Source organism: Manis javanica, chromosome 15 (assembly GCF_040802235.1).
Source record: "Manis javanica isolate MJ-LG chromosome 15, MJ_LKY, whole genome shotgun sequence".
Classification (NCBI taxonomy): Eukaryota; Metazoa; Chordata; class Mammalia; order Pholidota; family Manidae; genus Manis; species Manis javanica.
Window position 1 is genome coordinate 84,841,825 of NC_133170.1, and position 24,415 is coordinate 84,866,239.

General features: G+C 54.2%; 1 protein-coding gene and 1 non-coding gene across 3 annotated transcripts; one reads left to right on the forward strand and one right to left on the reverse strand.

Moving 5' to 3' along the window:
• Window positions 1-1,485: 1,485 nt before the first annotated feature.
• On the forward strand, window positions 1,486-23,629 carry GGT5 (gamma-glutamyltransferase 5). Of its 2 annotated transcripts, none has more exons than XM_073222818.1 (14): window positions 1,486-1,673; window positions 1,774-2,074; window positions 15,417-15,547; window positions 15,866-15,961; window positions 16,450-16,645; window positions 17,244-17,401; window positions 17,884-18,030; window positions 18,554-18,690; window positions 19,045-19,235; window positions 19,591-19,697; window positions 19,877-19,995; window positions 20,110-20,220; window positions 22,511-22,658; window positions 23,235-23,629. In XM_073222818.1, the coding sequence occupies exons 2-13, from the start codon at window positions 1,902-1,904 to the stop codon at window positions 22,655-22,657; spliced, it is 1,713 nt and encodes a 570-aa protein (XP_073078919.1). In that variant the 5' UTR covers window positions 1,486-1,673; window positions 1,774-1,901; the 3' UTR covers window position 22,658; window positions 23,235-23,629. The 2 variants fall into 2 exon arrangements, with proteins under 2 accessions (XP_073078919.1, XP_017496548.1); XM_017641059.3 differs by having other exon boundaries at window positions 1,488-1,673; window positions 23,048-23,629.
• LOC118967490 (U6 spliceosomal RNA) lies at window positions 6,602-6,704 on the reverse strand. The gene has a single exon (XR_005054580.2). It is a non-coding gene; the product is annotated as a U6 spliceosomal RNA (small nuclear RNA).
• Window positions 23,630-24,415: the final 786 nt, after the last annotated feature.

Genomic DNA, 24,415 nt, shown 5'->3' on the forward strand with positions numbered 1-24,415 from the left:
CGCCCAGGCTGGGCCCTCCCGCGCTGGCCCAGGGCTGGATGGCTGCGCTCAGTTGAAGCGCCTGAAGTGAAGTGCTGGACTGGGCCAGGGAAGGCGGGTGGGGGTGTCACCCACGACCCATGGGCACGAGCTGGGGGCCCCTGAGGTAGGGGCCCAGAGGCCATGCGAGACCAGGCCTGGGCTCTCCTTCTTGAGGCTGGAGAACCTGGTGCTTCCAAAGTGCCCACGAGGAAATGGGGGTTTTGCGCTGGCAGGGTCTGAGGGAGGGCATGGCCTCTGGGCTCCCAGGCATAGGGGATGGAGACTGGGCTGTGGGGTGCGCGAGTCTCTCCTCACCCTCATATTGGCCCCAGAAGAAAGGCCATGGTCCCATTTGCAGGGGAGAAGACCGAGGCCCAAGGGGAGGGCCTCGTTCCAGCTGGAGGTGGGGCTGGTCACAAAGCTCCTCGGGCTTCAGGACATGGTCAGGGTGCACCCCAGGGCCCCGGGCCCATGGGGCTCACCAAGGGCTCCCTCGGCGTCCCGGGGGACAGGCTTTCCTCCCTCCTGCATCTCCTGGACGGGGGCGTTCAGGGCCCCCTGGGCTGGGTCTCTCCGGCCGGGCTCCTCTCCAGGGCCTCTGCTCTGGCAGTCCTTGCACCCCAGCATCAGCCCGACCAGCGTGGCTAGGAGAGGAGGGGCGCTGCCCAACCCTTGCCCCCCCCCCCCCGCCCGGCCCTGCTGTCCCTGCTTCCCTTGCCTTCCAGGGGGTGGGCGGGCCAGGCCCAGCCCGGGAATGCACTCTGATTCCTGGTTGAGCAATGTCACTGTGGCCGGGGGACAGTGGGGGGAGAGGCAGGCGCCCACAGCCCTCCCCACCCCATGAGGCAGCTCTGGTTACAGGCCTGCGGGATGGCCCGCCCCAGCCTCTCCTGCCCAGGCTGCCCAGGGACTTGGGTGGAGGGTGGTGTGGGCACAAGGGTCCTATCTGCATTCCTCACACAGACGTCCTAAAGTCCTCGGCATCTGAAGCAAACTGGGAAGCCAAGACCCCACCTGGTCACTCCTGGTGACCGACTAGGCCGCAGCTGAGCGGCGACTTGAACTCAGCTCCTGAGTGACCTCGCCTTGGGGCTCCCCTCCCGCTGTCTCTGCACCCTGAACACCCAGTGTCTGGCTCTGGCGGTGCTGAGGGGCACTGCTGCTGGCCAGGGCCCTGCCAAGAGGGCTGCCATTGCTGACCCCCCTTGCCTCTCTGCCCCTGACCTGGGGGCGGGGGCCAGGCGGGCCTCAGCCCTGCTGGCCTGGCTTTGTTGGGACCCAGGGGGCAGCCCTGGGGGCCCTGGGAATGCTGCCTCCCAGCTCCCCTGGGGACAGTGGACTCCACGTCCTCAAGCACTTGGGGTGGAGTAGCTCTGGTGTTTGTGGGTGGGGAAGGGGCTGTTGGCACATTCCAGGCTTGCAGGAGGTGGGCCTTGGCAGCAAGGAAGGAGTTAAGAGCTGAGGCTGGCTCCTCTCATGGGGAAAACTCCCCATGAACACGCTGCTTCTTGGCATCCTGCCGGAGCTGAGAGCAGGAGCTGGAAACTGGAAGTTCAGACATGTGGCCAGTCCTGCCTCCGTAACGGGCGCTCGCGGGGGACAGCGCTCCGATCACTGCTAGCCCGCCGCCTGCACACCCACGTGTCTGCCAGGTTGCGTGCTCTTCACCTGTAACCCATCTGTCTGTCCAGCATCGGTAATCCCGTCTCTGTCCAGTTGTCTGACCATCTTCTCTTACTCTCCTCTGTCCAGCAATCTGGCCCATCGGTCCTTTGCTTGTCTCCTGCTCCGTCTGTCTGTCTGTCTGTCCAGTCGTCTGTGAGTCACCGCACACCGTCTTGTGCACTGATCCTGCCTCCTGGACCCACCCGGTGGCAGCCATGGCCCGGAGCCGTGGGGTGGTGGTCGGTGCGGTCCTGCTGGGGCTGGGGCTGGCCCTGGCCGTCCTTGTGCCTGCTGTGCTCATCTCTCGCCACCAGGCCCGCTGCGGCCCCGCTGCCTTTGCCCACGCTGCAGTTGCCAGCGACTCCAAGGTCTGCTCAGATATTGGACGGTGAGTAAGAGGTGGGTGGGAGCTGGTGGTCCTCGGCAGCTGGGCCCTCCTGGGACTTCGTGACCGGTGTGGAGAGTGCGGAGGAGGTGCATGTGTGCGTGTGCATGTGAGCACCACGTGGGTTTGGGCTCCAGCAAGGAAGCAGCCCCAGGGCCCTTGCACAAAACAGGCAACAGGTGTGTGCATGGGGCAGACTGGGGTTTGGGGTGAGGACTGTGTGGGCTGAACAGAGGTGGTGTGTGTCCGGGAGTAGCTCCAGAGCTCAGGAGGCCCAGAGAGGGCACTGCCGCAATGTCACCAGTCTGGCCTCCACTGCCCCTGATGGGCAATGCTAACCCCTTCAGAGGGGCCTGTCAATTCTCTAAGGCCCCTCTGGTCTTCAACCAGAGGCCTGGGCAAGGGGGTTCAGGGGCTCTGAATGGGAGTCCCAGCCTGCCAGGGTGTACTTAGTGCTGCCTGAGACCCGTCTCCTACTTTGGCCCCTGCCTGGGCTGAGTCCCAACTTCTCCCCAACCCACCAGCTCCCCGGAGCCTGTGTCAGGGCCTGGGGCCAGCAGTGGGCAGAGTGACTGATGTCTGGCCGGTCAGAGCGAGGAGGGGTGGTTGAGGGTTGAGGTGGGCCCCAGCTGGCATTTCCTGGCCCTCTTCCAGGAAGCCCAGCCCACGGGAAGCTTCCCGGGCTGCCCGGCGGCACGTGGCGGGACGCCTCTGCCCCCTCCCCGCCTGGGCTTGTAGGAGCCTGAGCAAGCGCCCCGCCTTTGCTGCCAGCCTGGTCTGCTTCCCGGAGTATCTGCCTCTCTGACTGTCAGAATCAGAAATGCTGCCGAAGGGATCGGTCCCAGAGCAGGGGCAGTGTGGCCCCCCAGGGGCCGCTGGGCACCCGGTATCCCAGGCCCCTCACTGGGGCTTCCGCCTCCTGCGGGCTCTCCTGTTCCCGTCGGTCCTCTTTCTGTTCATTCTTCCTCCCTGCGTCTGCGAGCCTCTCCTTCCGGGACCCCTTCCCGACCTCGTTCCCTGGGCTGTTGCAGGGCTTCCTGCCCCTCCCTCCGGGCTCCTAGGATGGCAGTGGCCGACATGGCAGCCCAGGGACAGGTGGGGGGCTGGGGCTGGAGGACGGGTGGGTGAGCCCGCCCCTACCCCATGCCCTGGAGAACATGCAGAGGTGAGGGGTCAACCTGAACCCACAGTTGCAAAGATGTAAACAGGGCTGGGGGCTTCTGGCCCCAGAGACCAGAGGGGGACATGGACCCCGGAGCGGGAGGCTGTTCCCGTATGTCTCTGGGGAGCTCCCCGAGTCACTGTCGGGGTGGGGGGTCTCCGTGGTGTGCCCTGCTGTGTGCATGAGGGTCCCGGGTTGGGGCTCTGCTCCGAGCCCTCAGAGCTCCCTGCAAACCCCCTGGGTGAGGCTAGCGGATGTGGGATGTGGTTTCTCCCCAGGCTCCGTGTACTTGTCAGCCAGCACTCTCCACTTCCTGCTCTTGTTTTAAGAAGCCAGGAGTGGGAGGGGGCCTGGAGCTGTGGCCCCAGTTGCTGTGGAACGGGGGTCGCCTGACATGGGCTCAAGATCCCACCCTCGAGGGCCCCCGTCAGATTGCCGCGGATTCCGTGGGGGCTGCGTGCGTGCTGCCCACCCTCCCTCCCTCCCGTCTCCAGCTTCCCCGCCTTCTGCAGCCCCAGCCCCTGGGGAAGCGCTCCTGAGGTCTACACGGGAGACCCAGCACCAGGCTAGTGGACATACAGTGGATGCATGGAGGCAGTGAGGTCCCTTCCCCCCAGCCTGCCCTCTTGTGGGGGGATAGCCCAGTAGGCTAGGCTTGTGAGCAAACTGGGTGTTCTGAGGCCTGGAGTAAGTGCTTGCCGTCCAGGGAGACTGTGTGGGCTTCAGGGTCATTGGTGGCCTTTAGGCTTTGTGACATCTGTCTGCCGTGACCACGCAGAATGCCTGCCTCCCACGGGATCTTCAGTGGGATCCACTGTTCCACTTGATTTATGAGGAAACTAGGCCCGCACAAAGGGACCTCCCTAGAGTTGCAGAGTGGGCAGGCCCAGCTGGGGCCATGATTCTCCGCACCCCCTGCAGTGATGGAAACGCCCCAGGGCTGCTGGGGGGTCTTCCCAGAACCCTCACCCCGTGCCCGGGACCCCAGTGTCTGCCCAGCCTCTAGGCTCAGCCTGTAAAGGCCGGGGCTTTATTGGTCAAGCGCTTAGTTGAAGAGGAGGCTGGTGGGGCCTCAGAGCACTCCTGGGCGGGGGCGTCCAGGCTGGCACCGGGCTGCAGAGGCCAGGCTGGGGATGGGCCCCTAGAGAAGGGCCTTGTCAGCTGCCTCAGACGCACCCAGGGGTCTGTGGGTTGTGCTCTTGATGCAGAGGAGAGCAGGGACTCAGGATGGTCGCTGCACCTCGTAGGCCTCAGTTTCCCCCTCTGTGAAATGGGACTCGCATCAGCATTTCCCTCAGGGGGGTGCATGGGGCTCTCTGGGCGCATGGGACATGCTCCCTTGATGACAGCTATCTGCTCACCAACTGCCCCAGGGCTTGGAGCTGGCATCTCAGGACCTGCAGCTGGGTCCAGGGTCAGAGCAGGAACACTATTGGGGGAAGGTTCTTGGGGGGTTTGGGCATGCCCCCCCGCTCCTCCCAGTCCTTGTGGTTCTCTCTGTATTCCTGTCCAGCTTACCAGGGATTCCTCCTCTCTGGGGCTCAGGAGGAAACAGCCCATGTTCCTGGGCACTGAGCACCCCCATGTGTGAGCACCCCCATGTGTGAGCACCCCCATGTGTGAGCACATGTGTGCCTGTGCAGTCTGAGTGGGTGTGTGTGTGACAGCAGTGATGGTGACAGAAGCCTTCCAGCTCCTTGAGGAGAGGCACATTAGAAAGCGTGATTGTTCTACGCTGTGAGTGCTGCCAGAACTCTGCCAGTCACAGCCCAGGGGCCCAGGGAGCTCCCAGGCTCAGAGAGGCTGAGTTACATGCCTGGTGTCATGCAGCTGGTGAGCAGGAACTCCAGCCAGGTGGCCCTGAGCCCATGCCCTGTGCCTGTGCATGTGGGTGTGTACTGGGGTACAAGTCAGTGGATATCCTAGGTGTGTGAAGGCATAAGCATGCTTCTTTGCCTTCACCAAACAGGAGTGCAGCACCTGCTGGCTGTCAGCCATTGTCCTGGGGGCACAGTAGGAACACAGATGGCAAATCCTCGCCTTGGTTCGTGGGGGTGGGGGTGGGGGCCGAGAGACAATAAATAAATCCATACCTAATGCCATGGGGTTGGAAGTCTTCACTAATCATTCCCATATCCTCTTCTGTGAAGTTTCTATTAAAATCTTGCCCATTTTCCTACCAGATTATACATCAAAGACATGTTCTGCGTTATCACAACAATGAAATGAATTTTTCCTTTTAAGAAATGCAATGAATGTTAAACCGCCCTTGCATTCCTGCAACAAACTCCACTTGTTAACGATTTTAATATCATTTTTCTTTATCACTAGATTTGATTTGCTGATATTTTGTTTAGGATTTTTGTCTTTATAAGAGACATGCGAAATAATTGGTCTGTAATTTTCCTTTCTTGTAATATCCTCATCAGGTTTTGGTATCACAGTTACTCTGGTTTCATAAAAAGACGTGGGAAGTGTTCCTTCCTTTTCACGCTCTGGGAGAGCGGGTTCGGTCTTGTTGTTTCTAGTTTTTAAGATCGGTATTATTTTCTCCTTAAGTAACTGGAAGAATTTACTGTCTGTGCCTTCTGAGCGTGAACTATTTGTGCACATATGAAGGTCTTAACTAATGGATTCTATTTCTTTTATAAATCTAAGACAGTAACTTTTTATTTCTTCTTGTGTCAGTTTTAGTAAGTTCTTTCCAAGGAATTTGTATGGCTTCTACATATTGTCACATTTATTGTCATACTATTATTTATTGTCCTCTTAGTATCTTTTTGATGTCTGTAGGGTCTGTAATGAACCCTCTTTTTCATTCCTGGTATTGGCAATTAGTATTTTCTCTCTTTTGTCTTGATCCATCTTGATAGGAGTTTTTAAATCGATGTTACTGTCTTTTTGAAGAATCAATCAACTTTCGGCTTTGTTGGTTCTGTTTATTGTACATTTATTTCCTCTTTCATTAGTTTCTGCTTTTATCTTGATTCTTTTCTTCTACTTCCATTGAATTTAAGTTGCTTTTAAAAAAGAATTCATCTTGAGATATATCTTGGGAAGCACAAATTATAAGGTAGATACATAGTTTATTGATTTTTTTAATGAAAGTATCATTGACATACAATCTTCCGTTGATTTCAAATATATAACACACTCGTTAACAGTCACCCATATTATTAAATCCTCACCCCCTCTAGTGCCGTTGGTATCTATCAGTGTAGCAAGATGTCACAGAATCATTAACTGTATTCTCCGTGCTGTACTGCCATCCCCGTGACCACCCTACATTGTGATTGCAAATTATTGTGCCCCTTTATCCCCTTCCCTCTCCTCCACATCCTCCCCATCCTCTCCCCCGTGGCAACCACAAAAATAGGGAACACTTCACAAATCCGCATGCCGTCCTTGTGCAGGGGCCACACTGATCGTCTCTGTACCATTCCAATTTCAGTGTATGTGCTGCCAAAGCAAGCATGGGTTATTGATTTTTAAACTCTCTTTTCATCTATGAATTGAAAGCTATAATTTTCCCTCAAAGTTTGACTTAGCTGCATTCCACAAGTTTTTATTGTTATTGTTGCTGTTTTCCCCCTAAATGCTTTTCATTTTGAAAAAAATTTAAACCCACAGAAAAATGAAAAGAATACACATATACCCTTCACTTAGATTCACTAATTGTTGCTATTCTACCTCATTTTCTTTCTCTCTCTTCATATATTTATCTATCCACATTTTGGAAAGTAAGCTACATTCATCATGACATTTTACCCCTAAATTCTTTGGCATACATCTACTAAGAATAAGATAGTTCTCCTATATAACTTTAATTCCATTATCACACTGAAGAAATTAAACGTTGATATGATAATAGTGTCTAGTACCTAGTCCAATTCAAATTTTCCCAATTGAGCCAATAATTCTATCATCTATCTCTATCATCTGTCTCTATCTCTATCTATATCATTTATTATCATCTATGTTCTATCATCTATCTATCTAGTCACCTTTTTAGATCAAGTATCCGATCCATGATTGTCATGTTTCTTTAGTCTTATTTAATCTAGAACAATCCCCTATTTGGAAAAAAAATCAGTTGGGAGATGAATTTCTCTAGCCAGGTTGTTTCATCTCAGACAAACAACAGTTTTAAATATAGGCAGTCTTGCTCAGCATTAAAATCACACACATCTATTTGCACATGTATGCGTAAGTCTGAAGCGAAATACACTAAGATTATTAACAATGGTTATATCGGGTTGTGGGATTATGGGTAACTTTTAATATCTTTTCATTACTTTCTATGTATAGTTTTCAATAATACACTGAAGAATAACCTAAACCAGCACCAGCAGAACATGAGCTCCATGAGGCAGGTGCTCAAAAAAAAAAAAATCAGTTAGTCTTCTATGACATTAATGTTTTTAAAGAAGTCATTCCCATTTATCACAGCCTTTCTTCATCACAGTCTTGGTTTGTCTGGTTATTTGCGATCGGATTCCGGTTAAACAGAAGAGAGATGGTGGTCTGTCTGTTCCAGCTCATCAATAAGAGGGAGCAAAATGTTAGGTTCTTACGTTGTGGGGATGCTAGGCTGGCTCACTTCATAACGGTGGTGTCGTCCAGACCTCTCTTGTATAAGGGGTACCATTTTCCCTATTAAAACAGTAACACATGGTTGGATACTTTGAGAACAGGTGAATATTCTTGTCTCAAACAACATCATCCCATGTTTTGGCATCTGTTTTGATCCTTGTCTGAATAAATAAATCTGCGTCTGCAAAAAGGTGATTTCTAAACCTGTAATTTCTTCAACATTTGTGAGTTGACATTTGTCTGTCAAGAGGCCTCCCTCCCCACAACCCAGATATTTTTGAGTATCACTAGTGGCTCATGGGTTGTTTAAATTCAATATATTGAATATTATATTGAATCCACCAACATAATCCATCCTGATTATTTTTGATTCTCGAATTGTCACAAATTAAAGGGAGCCCTTTATGCCAACAACTATGTTCTTTTACATGAATCCAATAGTCTTAGAGAATTTTCTTGACTTCTCAGGCAAAATGTTCTGGAATCTACTTGTATATTCCCTCAGCTAGACCTGAAATCAAGAATTGGTAGACATTGGTATTTAGACACCAAGATCTGGGTGCAGAGAGTGCTCATTGCTACTGGAATGCCATCACTTCTACGTCGTGTCAATGCATAGAACCAGAAATGTTTAAATATCATGAGTCCACACTGATACCTCCAATTCAAATCCACCACCACAGAGGTCATCTCCGTTTTCTCCATCCCATCCTCGGATGTCTCGTCTGCCATGGTGAGAGAAATTCTCAACAGTGTCAAAATAGGTGGTGACTTCCACTATCCCCAAATATTCACAAAACAGTTCCAGAATTGCTCCCACAGTACTGCTATGAACAACAAATCTACTAAGTAAAACTCAAGATGTCTTTGCAGGGTTTTCATTTTGGTTTTGTTACGGTTTGTCCTTAGGATATATCCCACAAAAGATGTCCAGTAAATTAAATTCTTTTTCCTGGGAGGTCATGGTATCAGTTCACTATGCAATTAGCTTAGTTTTTTCAACTTGTATTCAATTTAGAGTTTTATTTTTTTCCTTTTTCTTTTAATTTTATTTTTGAATTCAAGTCAAAACTTGAATATATAAAAAAGTACTCAAAGGCCTCCCTCTCATTCTACAGAAAATCATTTTCATTTGTTTCTGATTAATTTTTTCCTGTGTCTTTTTTCATTTTAAAATGTATATATCTCTCCCCTTTATTTTCCTCCCCCACTTTATTTCTTATTTAGTAATTATTTCTGGGTTTCTTTGTGCAAAACAAGCAAATACATCACTTATTTTCTCTTCTTGGTATAGCTCTTTAGATCAAGAAAGGCTTGCATTTTTATTCTAATGATTATATTTATGTTAATATCTTTATTATGTTATATAGTATGTATATGTATGTACAATATGTACACATACATACAATATGTAAGTACAATATTAGATGTATAAGATACTGTACTCTTACTTTTTACTTTTATGGGATATTCTCTGTTGGCTCCTGTGGTGGTTGAATTTATATGTTAACTTGGCTATGTTGTGGGGTCCAGTTGTTTGGTTAAAAAATAGTCTCCATGTTGCTGTGAAGGTATTTTGTAGATGTGATTAACATTTACAATCAATCAACGTTTAGTAAAAGACATTATTCTCCAAAATGTGGGTGGGCCACACCCAATCAGTGGAGGGCCTAAAGAGCAAAACTGAGGTTTTCTGGAGAAGAAAGGACTCTGCCTCAAGATGATACATTAGAAATCCTGCCTGAGTTTCCAGTGCACTGGCCGGCCCTATAGATTTTGAACTTGGCAGCCTCCACAATAACATGAGATGATGCCTCACAATAAAAATCTCTCCGTGTCTAACCTATCGGTTCTGTTTCTCCGAGAACCCTGACCGATAGTTTCCTACTACAAGTAATGCCGACACTATCCGGCAGCCCCCTCTTCCTTCTGCCTTCCCCTCTCCCCGTGTGCGACCCAATGGGTTGTCATTTTACTCCCAGTTAATACGTATCACTCAATGGGCTTATTCTATTTCTCATATTTTCTCTCCATTCTCACCCCACCACCTCTTTTTACCCACATGACAGGCTCCACAGACCATAATAGTATTAGGAGTTTCCACCATTTTTCCAGTAAATTCTGCCTCTTCCCAGCAGATGATTTTCTGTCCACACAGCTAGTAAAAGGAAAATTTCTGCTGGTCCACGGGATGATCCTTAACATCCAAATTTGATGTGCAGTAACAGGCATCATTTACTTTTATCGGTACTGGGGCCCATAAAACCAAAGAGTGTTTTGTTTTTGTGTGTTTGTTTGCTTTTGTCATCTGGCTTGACCATAAGTAAAAGACAACAGCTGTGTCCTCGGAACAATATGCTCACCCCATTTGTAATGGTTGTACTGTACCTACATTTTCAGAACAGTGACCATAACGTTTCTGCACTATTTCCATTATAACCTTCACTTTTGGACTTTGTTCCACAGGTAAGTATAATTTTAATTCTTACTCCCACTCATGTCAATGTCTTTCCAGTTATTTTGATTGTCTGAAGTTTGTTTTTTATTGGATTCCTCAGGAAGTGTTTGTGGGGAAGATATTGATAGCTTTGTGGCCATTGTAGGTGAAGGTCAGTTTAGCTGCATATAAAATCCTTGGCTCACATTTTCTTCCCTTGAATATATTGATGATAACATTCCATTGTCCCTGGCATGAAACACTGATGTTGAAGTCTGATGACAATCTTCTTATTGAAGTCCAGTAGGCTTATTAGATTATGTCTCAGTATTGGCTGCTCTGAATTAATTTTCCCATGCAGTGGAATGCCCTTTCAATACAGAGTAAGTTTTTTTTTAATCAGAAAAATTATCTTGAGTTGTAGTTTTTCTTTATTATTCTATCCCAAAAATTTGGCTTTCCTCTTTGGGATTCTTATTTATTCGATCTTCTTTGCCTAACTTCTATATCTGCATTTTAAAAATCTCTTTCTTCATTTCTTTTTGATTAAAAATAAGTTCCCCCCTTTCATCTAATCTTTCTTTTAAGGAATCTCTGTAGGTATTTTTTCTGTGTTTATCCTTGGTTAGCCTTCATTTCTGGGAATTTTTTCCTTTATATTTCATTCTTTCCTGAGTTCTGTAATTTCATTTTTAAGTCTTCATTTTCTCCAGTTATTTCACTTTTTTTTTTTTTTGCAGTTTTTCTAATTCTGATGTAGGCTGTTGTTTCATAGCTTTTCTAATACTTGCAATTTATTCTAGCACATTTTGAAATATCAAGCTGCAGTTTACATCAGCTTTGTGGGCTTGTCTTTCTGGCACGCCTCTGTGGGACATTATTCTGCTCTTTAAAATCTGTTTTTTCCCTTATAACAACTCTAAATAGGGTGTGATTTCGACGTATTTTATTGTTCACGTTTAAGCAAGATGATTTTTCCTGTACTTTTAGGATGGACGGTGGGTCAAAATAGCTTTTATCGCTTCATGGCTCTTGGGTTCCTTCCACTGGTTTTATAAAATTATTTTAAAAATATACATGGTCTCCTATTTTCTGATATTTGTCCTCTCTTTCCTTTGCCTCTGTTGTTGCTGTCTTGTTCAATTCTAGAAACTTCTTGTCAGTGCAGGGCTCTGCCCTGAAGGAGAGCATTGCTCCTCTCCTTTCGAGAGTCCTCAGCATCCAGAACTCCTCAGCCTTCCCTGGGCCGCCGTCTATCCCCACACGCTGGAGACGCCAGACAGTCCTTGAGACTCGTCTGAGCGAAGGTTTCCAGGCCGACGGGCCTTCCAGGCGCCCCCGTGAGACCTGCAGCGGGAGTGGGCGGCCCCCAGAGCTGCTGCCTCCCCTCCCCTTCCTCCCGCACGGATCTGATGCCCCCACAGGGTTCGCTGTAGGGTATTTTCACGACACTTCGTTCAAAATACTTTCTAATTTCCACTGTAATGTTTTCTTTGTTTCGTGGATTTTTTTGTAATGGTTTTCTTGATTTCCAAATATATAGGAATTTTCTAATTAACTTCGATGATTTCCTTCTTTGAAACTTGTTGAGACGTGCTTTAAGGTCCAGCAAAAGATCAATGTTTATAAGTCTCTATGTGCTCTTGAGGAGGGTGTGTATTCAGCTGCGTGACTGTTGAGTACAGTGTTCCCTAAATGCCGCTTTGGTCCATTTATTCTAGTGATGTCACTCAAGTAGTCTGTAGCGTCATCCATTTTTTTCCTCCTTATTCTATCAGTTACTGAGAGAAGTGCATTGAAGTCTCCCAGTATATATATTTGTCTATTTCTTCTTTTTGTTTTGCCAATTTTTGCTTTGTATATTTTAAATCTGTTAAGTGATCACACATTCAGATTTTTGTATCTTCCTGTTGCTCTGGGCTTTGCATAATAATGCTCATTATTGCTAATAACACTTTTTTTTTCTTAAAGCCCACTTAGTCTGAAATTAATATAGTTATACAAGCTTGGTTGGTGTTTGCATGAAATCTTCGTTTTGTCATTTTTATCCCTATGTCTCTTAACCTATTTCTATATATTCCATTCTTTCTTCTCTCTGTGCTTAAATTTGGATATTCTGTATGGAATTCATCTTTTTAAAAAATTTGCATCTAATCTGTTGTTAATCTGCTGTCAGCACAGAGCTGCTAATTCCATGTTCTAGCTCTGCCAGTTCTCCTGAATTTATCTTGCCTTTTAGATCCTTGAACGTAGTTATTTAAAATCTGTGGTCTGACAATTTCATAATCTAGACATCCTATGGGTCTTTTTCTTCACTGTCTGTGATTTCTCTTGGGGTTTGTTTATGCTGTCTCAATTCCTAGTTTGCTTGTTTTTAAATTAGCACTGGAGAGTGTGTTTGAGAATTGTTAAAAAATAATTTTTAGAAAGAATTTGAGGCCTAGGCTACCAACATTCTGGGATCACCTTAATCCAATTTGATAATAGATTATTTGAAACTGGGCCACTGTTTCAAATCTGGGTGTAAGATGAATCCTAACTGCAGGACTGGCTGGTGAATGGGATATGGGCTGAAAGAACTTGACTGATCAAGGATGCTTTAAAGTTTACGGACCAAGCAAAGCGGTGGATGGTTGTGTTCTTTTCTAAGACAATGAGGACCAGGAGAGGAGCTGCTCTGGGGCAGAGGCGGGAGGGAAGTAAAAAGCACAGTTTATAAGAAATTCAGGTGGCCAGCAGGCACATGAAAAGATGCTCCACATCACTAGTCATCAGAGAAAAGCAAATTAAAACCACAATGAGATATCACCTCACACCAGTAAGGATGGCCACCATCCAGAAGACAAACAACAACAAATGTTGGTGAGGTTGTGGAGAAAGGGGAACCCTCCTACACTGTTGGTGGGAATGTAAACTAGTTCAACCATTGTGGAAAGCAGTATGGAGGTTCCTCAAAAAACCAAACAGAAATACCATTTGACCTGGGAATTCCACTCCTAGGAATTTACCCTAAGAATGCAGCAGCCCAGTTTGAAAAAGACATATGCACCCCTATGTTTATTGCAGCACTATTTACAATAGCCAAGAAATGGAAGCACCCTAAGAGTCTGTCAGTAGATGAATGGATAAAGAAGATGTGGTACATATACACAATGGAATATTATTCAGTCATAAGAAGAAAACAAATCCTACCATTTGCAACAACATGGATGGAGCTAGAGGGTATTATGCTCAGTGAAATACGCCAGGCGGAGAAAGACAAGTACCGAATGATTTCACTCATCTGTGGAGCATAAGAACAAAGAAAAAACTGAAGGAACAAAACAGCATCAGATGCACAGAACCTAAGAATGGACTAACAGTTACCAAAGGGAAAGGGACTGGGGAGGATGGGTGGGAAGGGAGGGATAAGGGGGAAAAAGGGGCATTATGATTAGCATGCATAATGTTGGGGGGGGCACGGGGAGGGCTGTGCAACTCAGAGAAGACAGTAGTGACTATAACATCTTACTATGCTGACGGACAGTGACTGTAATGGGGTATGTGCAGGGGACTTGATGATGGGAGGAGTCTAGTAACCACAATGTTGTTCAGGTAATCTTAGATTAATGATACAAAAAAACCCCAAAACGCCGTTTATGCCACGTCAGAAGGAAATGCCTCGTAGACATCCAGGGGAGGTATCTTGTGGATGGCCGGGGGTAAGGGTCTGGGGTTTGGGGGAGAGGGCCGGGCTGCAGACAAACGTCTGGCGGGCCTCAGCATGCAGTTGCACTTCAAGCCTGAATCAGCTCAGCTGGGAGCAGGTGCAGATGCCCACGGACCAAGGACTGAGCCTGGGAAGCAGGGCGAGGAGGGGAAAACCAGGGTTGGGGCGAGGGGGGGCCTCCTGGAGGCTGAGGGCACAAAGCACTGCCAGGAGCAGGGGGCAGTGGGCCAGGGGAGATAAGGCCTCTGTGATGGGGGTTTTTAAAACATTTCTTCTCCAGCTTGTCTTTTGTCTTTGTTCATGGTGTTTTATCTTCTTAACAATGTGCATTTCTCTATGCCTCAGTAGCAGTCTGGGTTCTCTCGGGCCTCTGGCTCCAAGCCCTGGTCCAGGGTTACATGGGCCCACGCGGAGCCCTTGGGTGCCCCCAGCAGGGACGCGCGCCTCAGGGGAGGGCGTGAGCCGAGGTGGAGCAGTCAGGCCAGGGTGCCTGAGCTGAGGGAGGGCACTGGGGTCAGAGGCCCCATGGGGCAGGGGAAGGGAGCCAAGGTCCACCTCCTTTGGGCCTCTGTTTCCCCATTTGTAACTGGGGTTTAAATTCTGGCTTCCTTGAGGTACTGGGGAGAATTTCTGGGTGGGAGGGGAGAGGCCACCTCCAGTGGGCTGTGCGGGGCTGGCCCGAGGACAGGGTCATTTCCCTGACCCAGGCCAGTGTGAGAAGCACCTCAGAGCCAAAGGGCCCGCCCCTCGCTGCCCATGGACAGATGTGGGATCTGAGGCCGGAGAGCTTCCCCATAGACACCGGGGCCCTGGGAGGGACTGTGGGACCCATCAGCCCACACCCCGAGCCCTGAGAGCAGGACAGGTGCCTGGGGTCACCTAAAATAGTCCAGTCTTTTTTAAATAATCATCTCTTTGTATTGAAATATAGTTTATATATAATATCATACTGGTTTCAGATGAACAACTTACTGATTCATCAATCATATACATTATTAAATGCTCACCCTGGTAAGTGCAGTTTGAAGAAGTCCAGTCTTAAAGGGGTTGGAGGCCAGTGTGTCCCCAGTGAGACGGGGAGTGGAGGGTACGCAGGGCTGGGTTCCTGGGGCTGCTGAGAGGGACGCGGGGCTGGCCGAGGCTTGGTTCTGCCTGTTGCAGATGAGCCTGGGCTGCTGACCTGGAAATAACGGCAGCAGAAACCATGCAAACTGAGAAGCAGCCTGTACGTATGGGGAGGTATAAATGGCATCACAATTTGCAGTGCAGAGAGTTGTGCACCTGTGAGCGGCTGGATGTGAGGGGGCAGCCCGGTGTTGTCTCCACCTAACCCGCGGCTGGTGGCTGCAGGTGGGCCAGTCATCTGTCCCCATTCCCCAGGGAATGCCAGGTTCAGGGCTGGGGCCGGGGAGCCGGGTCCCCCACTCTGTGCCGTGTTCCCTAGAGCCATCCTCCAGCAGCACGGCTCACCCGTGGATGCTGCCATCGCAGCTCTGGTCTGCACCGGGGCTGTCAACCCTCAGAGCATGGGCCTGGGCGGAGGCGTCATCTTCACCATCTACAACGTGACCACAGGTGAGCCCGATGTGCCCCCCTTGGGGGAGAGGGGCTCGTCCACAAGCGCTCACTGGTGATAGTGCTCATAAACGTCCTGAGTGCATGGCTGGGGCCACCCCGTCCACCTGGGCCCTCCCTGAGGCCTCCTGGGGCCCTCCCACCTCATCGGTGCAGAGCCTCCACAGCAGATGCCATCCCAGTGTTAGCACAGGCCAGTTCATGGGACAGACAGAGAAACTGAGGCCTGGGGAGGGGTCAGAGCTGTCGGAGGGCCGTGGTGTCAGATGAATCCTATTGGAGGCACCTGAACAAGTTTACACCCTGTCCTGACTCCAGGGAAGGTGGAGGTCATCAATGCCAGGGAGACGGTGCCCAACAGCTATGTCCCGGGTCTGCTGGACCAGTGCGAGCAGGCCCAGCCACTGGGCACAGGTGAGGCCCTGGGAGAGGCACCGCTCCCACCCCTCCAGGCCACTGGGGCTGACCAGAACACCCTCCTAGGGGGGCAGTGTGCCTCATGGACAGGCGGTGACACCCAGTGCCAGGGGAAAGCAGCAAGGGGATGCACAGCCCCCTTAGAGGTCCTGACCTGCTGAGGGAGTTTCCCGGGGAGAGGGGCTCCCTGAGTAAAGAGGGGTGATCCAGGCAGGGGGAGCAGCCTGGGCAAAGGCCATTGCCTTGGTGCAGGGGGTGGCGGTTCCTGGAGCCAGTTTTTGTGGGGGTCCCAAGGGCTGGGCCGTGAACTTGGTGTGGAGGGTGGTGGGAAGCCACAGGGGTTTTGAGCAGGGATGGGTGTGGTCGGGCTTGGCTCTAGAAAGCTCACTGCCAGGCTGGGGGCCACGTGTGGGGGTGATGGAGCAGGCCACAGGGCTGAGGACGGGGCCAGCGGAGGCAGGGGCATGATGCCACCACACATGCAGGGGCCCAGTGGGTCGGGGTACCCGGGGAGCTCCGTGGCTACGCCGAGGCCCACCGCCGCCACGGCCGCCTGCCCTGGGCACAGCTGTTCCAGCCCACCATCGCGCTGCTCCGAGGGGGCTACCGCATGCCCCCCATCCTCAGTCACTTCCTGCAGAATGACCTCCTGCGGCCTTCCTTGTATAAGTCGTCCTTGAGGTGAGTTCCACCTGTAGACCCCGGGCTGCCCCCCTCAGCTCCTGGGTTCAGGCCACGGCCTGTCTAGCCCAGCCCCCACCCTGACACCTCCTTGAGCTGGAGAGTTGACCCTGAGGGGTGTCAGGGGCCTGAAGCCAGCCGGTACTTTGCTGTCTCAGTTCACAGACTTCTGGGCTGTGCGGGGCAGAACCTGATCAGAACCTGATCAGAGGGGCGCAGGCCCAAGGGTGCTCACGCGAGTGACGGGGCTCCCAGGGCTTGAGCCTGGGCTCGGCTGCCCTCCGGTCCTGCTTGCTCCCTCCCTCCGGGCTGGCAGGAGGGCTCTGGCAGCCCACCCTGCCCACCCTGCTGGCCACTGCCCAGGTCCTCCCGGCGTGTCACAGGCCGCGCTTGGGAGCGTGCCCTCCCGGGGCAGGGTGGTGAGTGAGGGGAGGGTGTCAGGCCCACCCAGTCCCAGAGTCTGTCCCCACAGGCCCGCCCCTGCTGTCGGGACCTGGGCCAGGTGACCCCCTGTATCGCCCCAGGACCCCTGAGAGCCCTCCAGGGGGGTGGCTGCCCTCAGGACCTGATGCCACCCTGAGGCTGCCTGCATCCCCAGGCAGCTCTTCTTCAATGGGACAGAACCCCTGAGGCCTCAGGATCCATTCCCGTGGCCTGCGCTGGCCACGACCCTGGAGACTGTGGCCACAGAGGGCGCAGAGGCCTTCTACAGAGGGAAGCTGGGCCAGACACTGCTGGACGACATTGCCAGGGAAGGTCAGCCGTGCTGCGGTCCCAAAGCCCTGACCCTGCCAGAGAAAGAGCTGGGTTCTGGGCACCAGCCCCAAGGGCAGGCCCTGCAGGAGTGCGGCTGCCCCCAGGGTCGTGCACCCAGTCCTGAGGTCAAGGCCCCGGAGGCGCAGAGCCTCCTCCAGTTAGGGCCAGCAAAGGGGAGCCAGGTGGGCCATGGTGGGCTCTGGGCCTGGAGCTGGCCGCCCTCACAGTCCGCGAGAGGCCGGCTGGTCCTGCCTGTCCACCCCTCCTCTCCCCACCAACCTGCCTACCCCTGGCCTCTGAACCCATCCCTGCTTGGCTCCAGGCCCAGCCCTGAGACCACTGCCCGCAGACCCACTGTCACCCCTCCTGGTCTAGAAGGCTAAGGGGGTGAGGGGAGTCCTGCTGTGTGACCTGGGGTCAGCAGCTGTCACTCTCTGCCTCAGTTTCCCCCTCTGTACACGGCTGCCTCTGTCTCACCCCAGGCAGCCGGCTGACCCTGCAGGACCTGGCATCGTTCCAGCCAGAAGTGGTGGATGCCCTGGCAGTGCCCCTGGGAGACTATACCCTGTACTCACCACCACCGCCCGCGGGGGGCGCAATTCTCAGCTTCATCCTCAATGTCCTCAAAGGCAAGGCCCCTGGCCTCCCCCGGGAGTCCTGCCCTGCCGCGAACCAGCCGCTGCCTCTCCCAGCGTGGCTCGAGGTGCTGAAGCCAGGGCTGTGGGAACAGGTCAAGATGTGTTCTGGAGTCGGCCTCTGGCACGACCCACCCTGGCAGCTTTGCTGAGGGTCTGAGATCACCCAGCCCCTGAGTCCCCCCACCCTGGGGCCCAGGAGCAGGTGGGCTCTGCAGGTGGTGAGCTGCCCGTCCAGAGCGTGCATCCAGGGCTGAGGCCTGGCCCGCCTCTGGCAGCCTGCGGAGTGGTGAAGGGTTCCTGGCCTCGTCCGGGGCTGGGGCTGGGGCTGCGGCTGCCTGTGGCCAAGTGCATCTGCTCCCCACGGCTGCTGTAACAAATGACCACAAACCTGGAGGCTTAAAACAGAAATCTATTCTTTCATAGTTCTGGAGGTCAGAGGTCCAAATCAAATGGGCTGGGCCACACTGCTTCCAGGGGCTCTGGGGGAGAATCTGTTCTCTGCCTCTTGAACCAGGGTTCAACTTTTCCTCTGAGTCAGTGGCCAGGCCAGAGGGGAGCGTGAACTTGTACCATCACCTTGTGGAGACACTCAAGTTTGCCGGGGGACAGAGGTGGCGACTGTGGGACCCTCGCAGCCACCTGGAAGTGCAGGTGAGGCAGGCTGAGGCTGGTGGAGAGCTCCCTGCCCAGCCCCTGGTCAGCACAAAGGGAGGGCCAGGCCAGTAGCGCTCTGTCCTGGGACCCTAAGAGTCTGGCCAGGTGGGATAGAAGGATGTGTACATGGTTCTAGGGCAGTAGAGCTTGGCAGTGGCCCAGCACGGGGAGGGTACAGCGGGAATGGGGGGACAGTGGTAGCACATCTCAGAGGACCTGAAAGCGGGTGAGGTTTGGGCATAGCCTGGGCTCAAGGGAGGACAGATTGGGGAGGGGCCCCCAAGGGGACCCTCTGCTCCGTAGGCCCTGCCTGTCCCCTCCCTGACCCTGCCGCCTGCCCGCCCGCCCCAGAACGCCTCCCAGGACCTGCTGGGGGAGGCTCTAGCCCAGCACATCCGCCAGCAGATCGATGCCCGGGGTGACCACCAGCTTAGCCACTACAACCTGGCTGGGGCCGGGGGCCCCAGCACGGGCACAGCGCACGTGTCCGTGCTGGGGGAGGACGGCAGCGCTGTGGCCGCCACCAGCACCATCAACACGCCGTAGGTGCCTGCCTGGCCCTGGGTGCTACTTCTCCACGTGACCTACCAGCCCCGGCCTCCCGGGCTTGTCTCCACGGGGCGGCGCCTGGCTTCCCCTCCCCTTCTCCCTCGTCAGCAGGGGTCTAGACTCCCGACACCTCTGCCTGAAAGGGCTGCTGGCGGGTGGCCCTGAGCCCGACGCACCCGGGGACGGGCTTCACCCAGGAAGGCGCCCTGCCGGGGGCACGAGTGGAGCGCTGGGGGCGCTGCCCGGGAGAGGATGGGGCTCCAGCACGCTGGAGGGCAGCCACTGAGGTGGGGGGCTCCCCAAAGGCGGTGCGGGCGCCCCAGCCCAGGCTCTGCGTCCTGCCTACAGCTTCGGCGCGATGGTGTACTCGCCGCACACAGGCATCCTCCTCAACAACGAGCTCCTGGACCTGTGCTGGAGGCAGCGGCAGGGTTCTGGAGTGGCCCCGCCCCCCGGTGAGGCCTGGGCCCACCCCCGAGAGGAGGCCAGGGGGGCAGGCGGGGCACTCGCTGTCGCCCCCGGCCCGGCGCCCCACCTCGCCCAGCCCCAGTCTGTGCGCTGGTGCGTGGAGACAGAGGTGGAGGGCCGGCCCTGGAGGGCGCGGGGCTGCGGGTGACTCTTGCCCCATCCCCAGTTCCAGGTGAGCGGCCCCCATCGTCCATGGTCCCCTCCATCCTGGTCAATGCAGCCCAGGGGTCGAAGCTGGTGATTGGTGGGGCTGGGGGGGAGCTCATCACCTCTGCTGTGGCCCAGGTGAGTCTGGGGACTCCGGGCTGGAAGGGGCCCTCTCCGGGGAGCCCTGGGGTCCTGCTCCTGGGGCAGGGAAGGGGGTGGGGCAGTGGCTCCCTGAGGCCATCTCTCCCACAGGCCATTATAAACAAGCTGTGGCTGGGCTTTGACCTGCGAGCAGCCATTGTAGCCCCCATCCTGCATGTGGACGACAAGGGCCAGGTGGAATACGAGCCCGGCTTCAGCCAGGTGAGGCCCAGGCCCAGGCCACCACCAGGCGGGACACCCTGGTGGGTGCCGCTCAGAGCCCCTGCCGGCATCCCAGGCACTGAGTATCTCAGGCCAGGCACACCTCAGCTTTGGGACCATCAGTCCCGAAGCTCAGTGGGGGGGTCACCAGGCCAGCCTTGTGGCCTCCAAAGCAGAGAACAGGGTGATGCTTGTCCCAGGCAAAGTGCCTCTGCTCCTTGACCTCTGCACCTTGACCTGCCGCATCTGTGCTGTTCTCTCCGGGGCTGTTTTTCCTGGCTGTGGTCTCTCAGATTTCCCTCATGGTGGTATGTTTCCTTGTGTGATTTGCAGCTATTTTTATTTGCAAGTTTACTTGTAAAAGAGTTTATTATTCTTGGGAGAGTCTGCAGAGGGGCTTCCCTCGGGGGTTGGGGGTGCCCTGGCACTGGTTCTGATGAACCCTTTTTTCTGTTCTCCCACACACACAGGCCCAGGGAGCTGAATTCTCTCGTTGGCCCCCCTGCCCCCTGCACCCCACCCCACAGCTGGCCAGCTCCCTCTGGCTGCTCTGGCCTGGCAGATGCTCCCCTCTAGGACCTCACTGAAAAGACTGGCAGCTTTTCAAGGCTCTGAGCTTCGTGCCCAGGGCCAGTTCAGCCGGCTGGGCTTCAGGGTCCTCAGAGCCGCCTGTCCTCTTGTGGGCCTCTCTTGTCTCAAGGCCGCCTCCGTGGCCCGTAGCACTCTGAGGATCACAGGAGGGGCCGTCAGTCGAAACAGTCCCTGAGAACCTTGATCTTGGGACCTGGAGTCTAAGGGCTTCAGCCCATTGGCTCAAACTCTCAAGAGTCCGAGGCCCTGCCTCCCTGTACGGGCCGCCTTGGGGCAGGAGATGCCAAGCACCCCCTCGGGCCTCACCCTTCTCCTTGACCCTAGACTGCAGTTTCTTACTACGTGACATCCATTTTTCAAGGACTGTAGACACTGAAGGTTCAGAGATGACAGCCTGGAATCTACAGACCTAGGAGCTCAGGACCCTGGGAGATGTAGTGTTGGCCACGCAGGTCCAGGGCCTTGGAGAACATGCTAGACTCCAGGTGGAGATCTTGGGTCTCCAAGACCCAGGGATTGAGGTCAGAAGGGTCCTTGTTCCTCAGGGCCCTAGAGTGTGGCCACGGGACTGAGGAACAGACCCCAAGGCCTGCAGGTCCTGCTGTGGCCTCCACTGTGAGGACCTTGGTCTTCAAACCTAAGGACATCAGGCAATTAGTGCATCAGGTAGAGAAACTTATAACCCAGGGCACAGAGGTCCAGAGACCCCTGCCAGTGTGACCTCAGGTCAGGGGCCCTGGTTCTGGGGACTGCAGGGCATGGGGGTCTTTCTGCCTAAAGGTCTCTGGCATCTAGGGCCCTGAGGTCTACTGTCCTTGGGCTTGGTCCAAAATGCTATGTGGAAATGGGGGGCCCAGGGAGCACAGTTCCTGCACCCCAGGATCTGTGTAAAGGGTGTGGGCACCGTGCCCGAGGTAAGGCACTCAGTGTCTTAGAGGCCAGCCCTGGGGCCCTGACGCCATCAGGGCACCGTGTGCTGAGTGCCTCATGGCCAGGGCCACAGGTGCCTTCAGCCCGGAGCCAGTGTCCTTGGGCTCAAGGATATTCAGGGAAATGGGGTTTGAAGCCTTGGGTCTTTCTTCTAGCTGATTCCCCAACCAATGCGGCCCTAAGCTTCCAGGGCCTCTAGGGCCCCCAGTCTTCTCATGTGACTGTCAAAGTGGATGGTCCTATGCAGCCCGACAGTGCTGGCACCAGGGCCTGCCCTCCATGTCCCGGGGACCCTGGCCACCGAGCCCCCCGGCAGGTGGCCAGATGTTGACTGTGGCAGTTCCTATGTGTGGAGGACCTGGGGCTCCCCGCGGCCCAAGCCACCTTCTGAAAGACTTTACTTCCACGGTCCTCAGATTGCAGCCTCTAGGCTAAGTCCCCAGTAGCTCCCGTCTCCCCCAAAGCCCCTGGGTACCTCAGACGGCGCACTCGGACCCCCGGTGTCCGAGGACCCAGGGCAGGATGGGCTTGCATCTGGAGCTGCCGCCTGGGGAGTGGTCTCCCTGCAGGCTCCGGGGGGCCAGGCTTCTCCTCTAGGGTCCCTTGAGGGTGAGGCCCCCGACTCCATGCCCTGCGGACGGGGCCGCGTCCTCCTCTCCCGTCGTCAGCCCCCCTCGCCCAGCCCTGCCTTCTCAGTCCACTTCTCAGATCCCTGCCTGGGTCCCGGCCCCGTGCAGGCGGCCCTCACCTGGGCCTCTCTCCTCTCCAGGAGGTACAGAAGGGGCTCCAGGCCCGGGGCCAGAACCAGACCGGGAGGCTCTTCTTCCTGAACGTGGTCCAGGCCGTGTCCCAGGAGGGGGCCTGTGTGCATGCTGTGGCCGACCCCAGGAAGGGCGGCGAGGCCTCCGGCTACTGAGGTGCATGCCCGAGGGCCGGGGCCGGCCGCCAGCGCGCGTCCAGGCTAGCTTTGGCCATGAGATGAGGGTCTGGACCCTTTGCTGAGGGCCCCCCCCACTCGCTCTGTAGACCCTTGAGTCCACAATTAAAGAGAAGGCTGCAGCACAGCCTGCTTAGTGGGCTGGGTGGGGGAGGGGGGCAGCACAAGCCCGCAGCCCTGAGGTCCTGCCCAGGGAGCCGCCGCAGCCGGGGGACAGCAGGCCGGCCAGGGGCTATGCCCCCACTGCTTCTTTGGCTTGGCTGCATGGGGCTCACCCGTGGGTGGGGAGGCAGGAGTGTGGCTTGGGGGCCCCTGCCCCTGACTCACAGGGTGCTTGGCTGAGGCCTATCTCTGGACCTCGTCCTCCAGGCTAGGAGAAGGTTGGATGAAGGGGCACCTCAGCCCCCAGCCCCAACAACAGCCATGTTCTCGCTGTTGACCTTTGGGGTGGAACACCCATTGCTGGGGAGCTGTCCTCCCCCTGCAGGGTGCTGAGCAGCATCTCTGGCCTCTACCTGCGAGATGCAGCAGCCACCGCCCCCCCGCCCCCCGCCAGCAGCCACAGCACCCCAAGATGAGAACCACTGCTCTGGACCGACGAGCCTCCAACCACTGTGATGGGCTTTGCCAGCTCCTGCATGGGCCACCCTCCCTGGGCAGACCCCTCTGGACTGGCCTGGGCATCCTCGCCCACACTGGTTCCTGGGAGCATCTGATGTTCCCCAGACGTTCAGTGTCACAACGTCAGGATTCTGGGAGAAAGAGCCAGAAACATTCCCACTGCACGTGATGCTCCGACGGCTCGGCATCCCCAGGAGGGCTACACCTGGGGCGCTCGGCCTTCACCTTCCGACGCCAGCACTTCCCAGCGAGCTTTGTGGACTGTCTCGTACTGTAGCTTCTAGAGAAGAGAGAAGCACCGCTTAGCCAAGAACATCATGGCTCGTAAAATACACGTGGCCGGGTACTGCCTTCCATTCAACTATTTTAAGTTTGTTTTCTCACACTGAGTGCCTGCTGCTCCCAAATATGCAAGAATAACTTTTGCACTTTCCTCCTCCAACACTTGTTGATTGGCTTTGCAGAAATAAAGGTTTAAAATAAAATTAAAAACGAAAATTGAAATAATGAATAGTGAATGTATGGATGTGCCGTATCTGGCAGTGCTGAGAATTGGCTCCACTACTAAGCCACCGCCTCCCACTCTGCACAGGGGTTTGGCAAGCAGGATGCTGGCAGGTATTCATTTCCTATAGCTGCTGGACAAAATGCCATAAACTGCCTTAAAACAGCAGACACCTATACTGTCACAGACTAGGTCTTAAATCAGTGTCACTGGGCTGAAACCAAGATATAGGCAGGGCGGTGTTCCCTCCAGGGCCTCCCAGCCTCTGGTGGCTGCGGTTCCCGTGTGGTCACAGCCCTCCAACCCCTCCGTCTGTGGCCACACAGCCTTCTCCTCTGTGTGTGTGAAGCCTCCCAGTGCCCCGGGTGGGTCTGGGCGGCAGACACCCTCGGAGCATGTGTAAGGATGCTGTGGGCATGATCCGGGAGAACCGCCCCACCACAAGATCCTTCACTCAATCAGCCACTTTTGTCATATAAGGCAACATTCACAGGTTCCAGGGATCCAGGTGTGGGCACATTTGGGGACTGTTATTTAATGGGCCACATATAGGGAGACAGGTCCGCTTGGGGCCAGTCCCTGATCTGAGCTTGACCGGGAGGCGGAGGGGG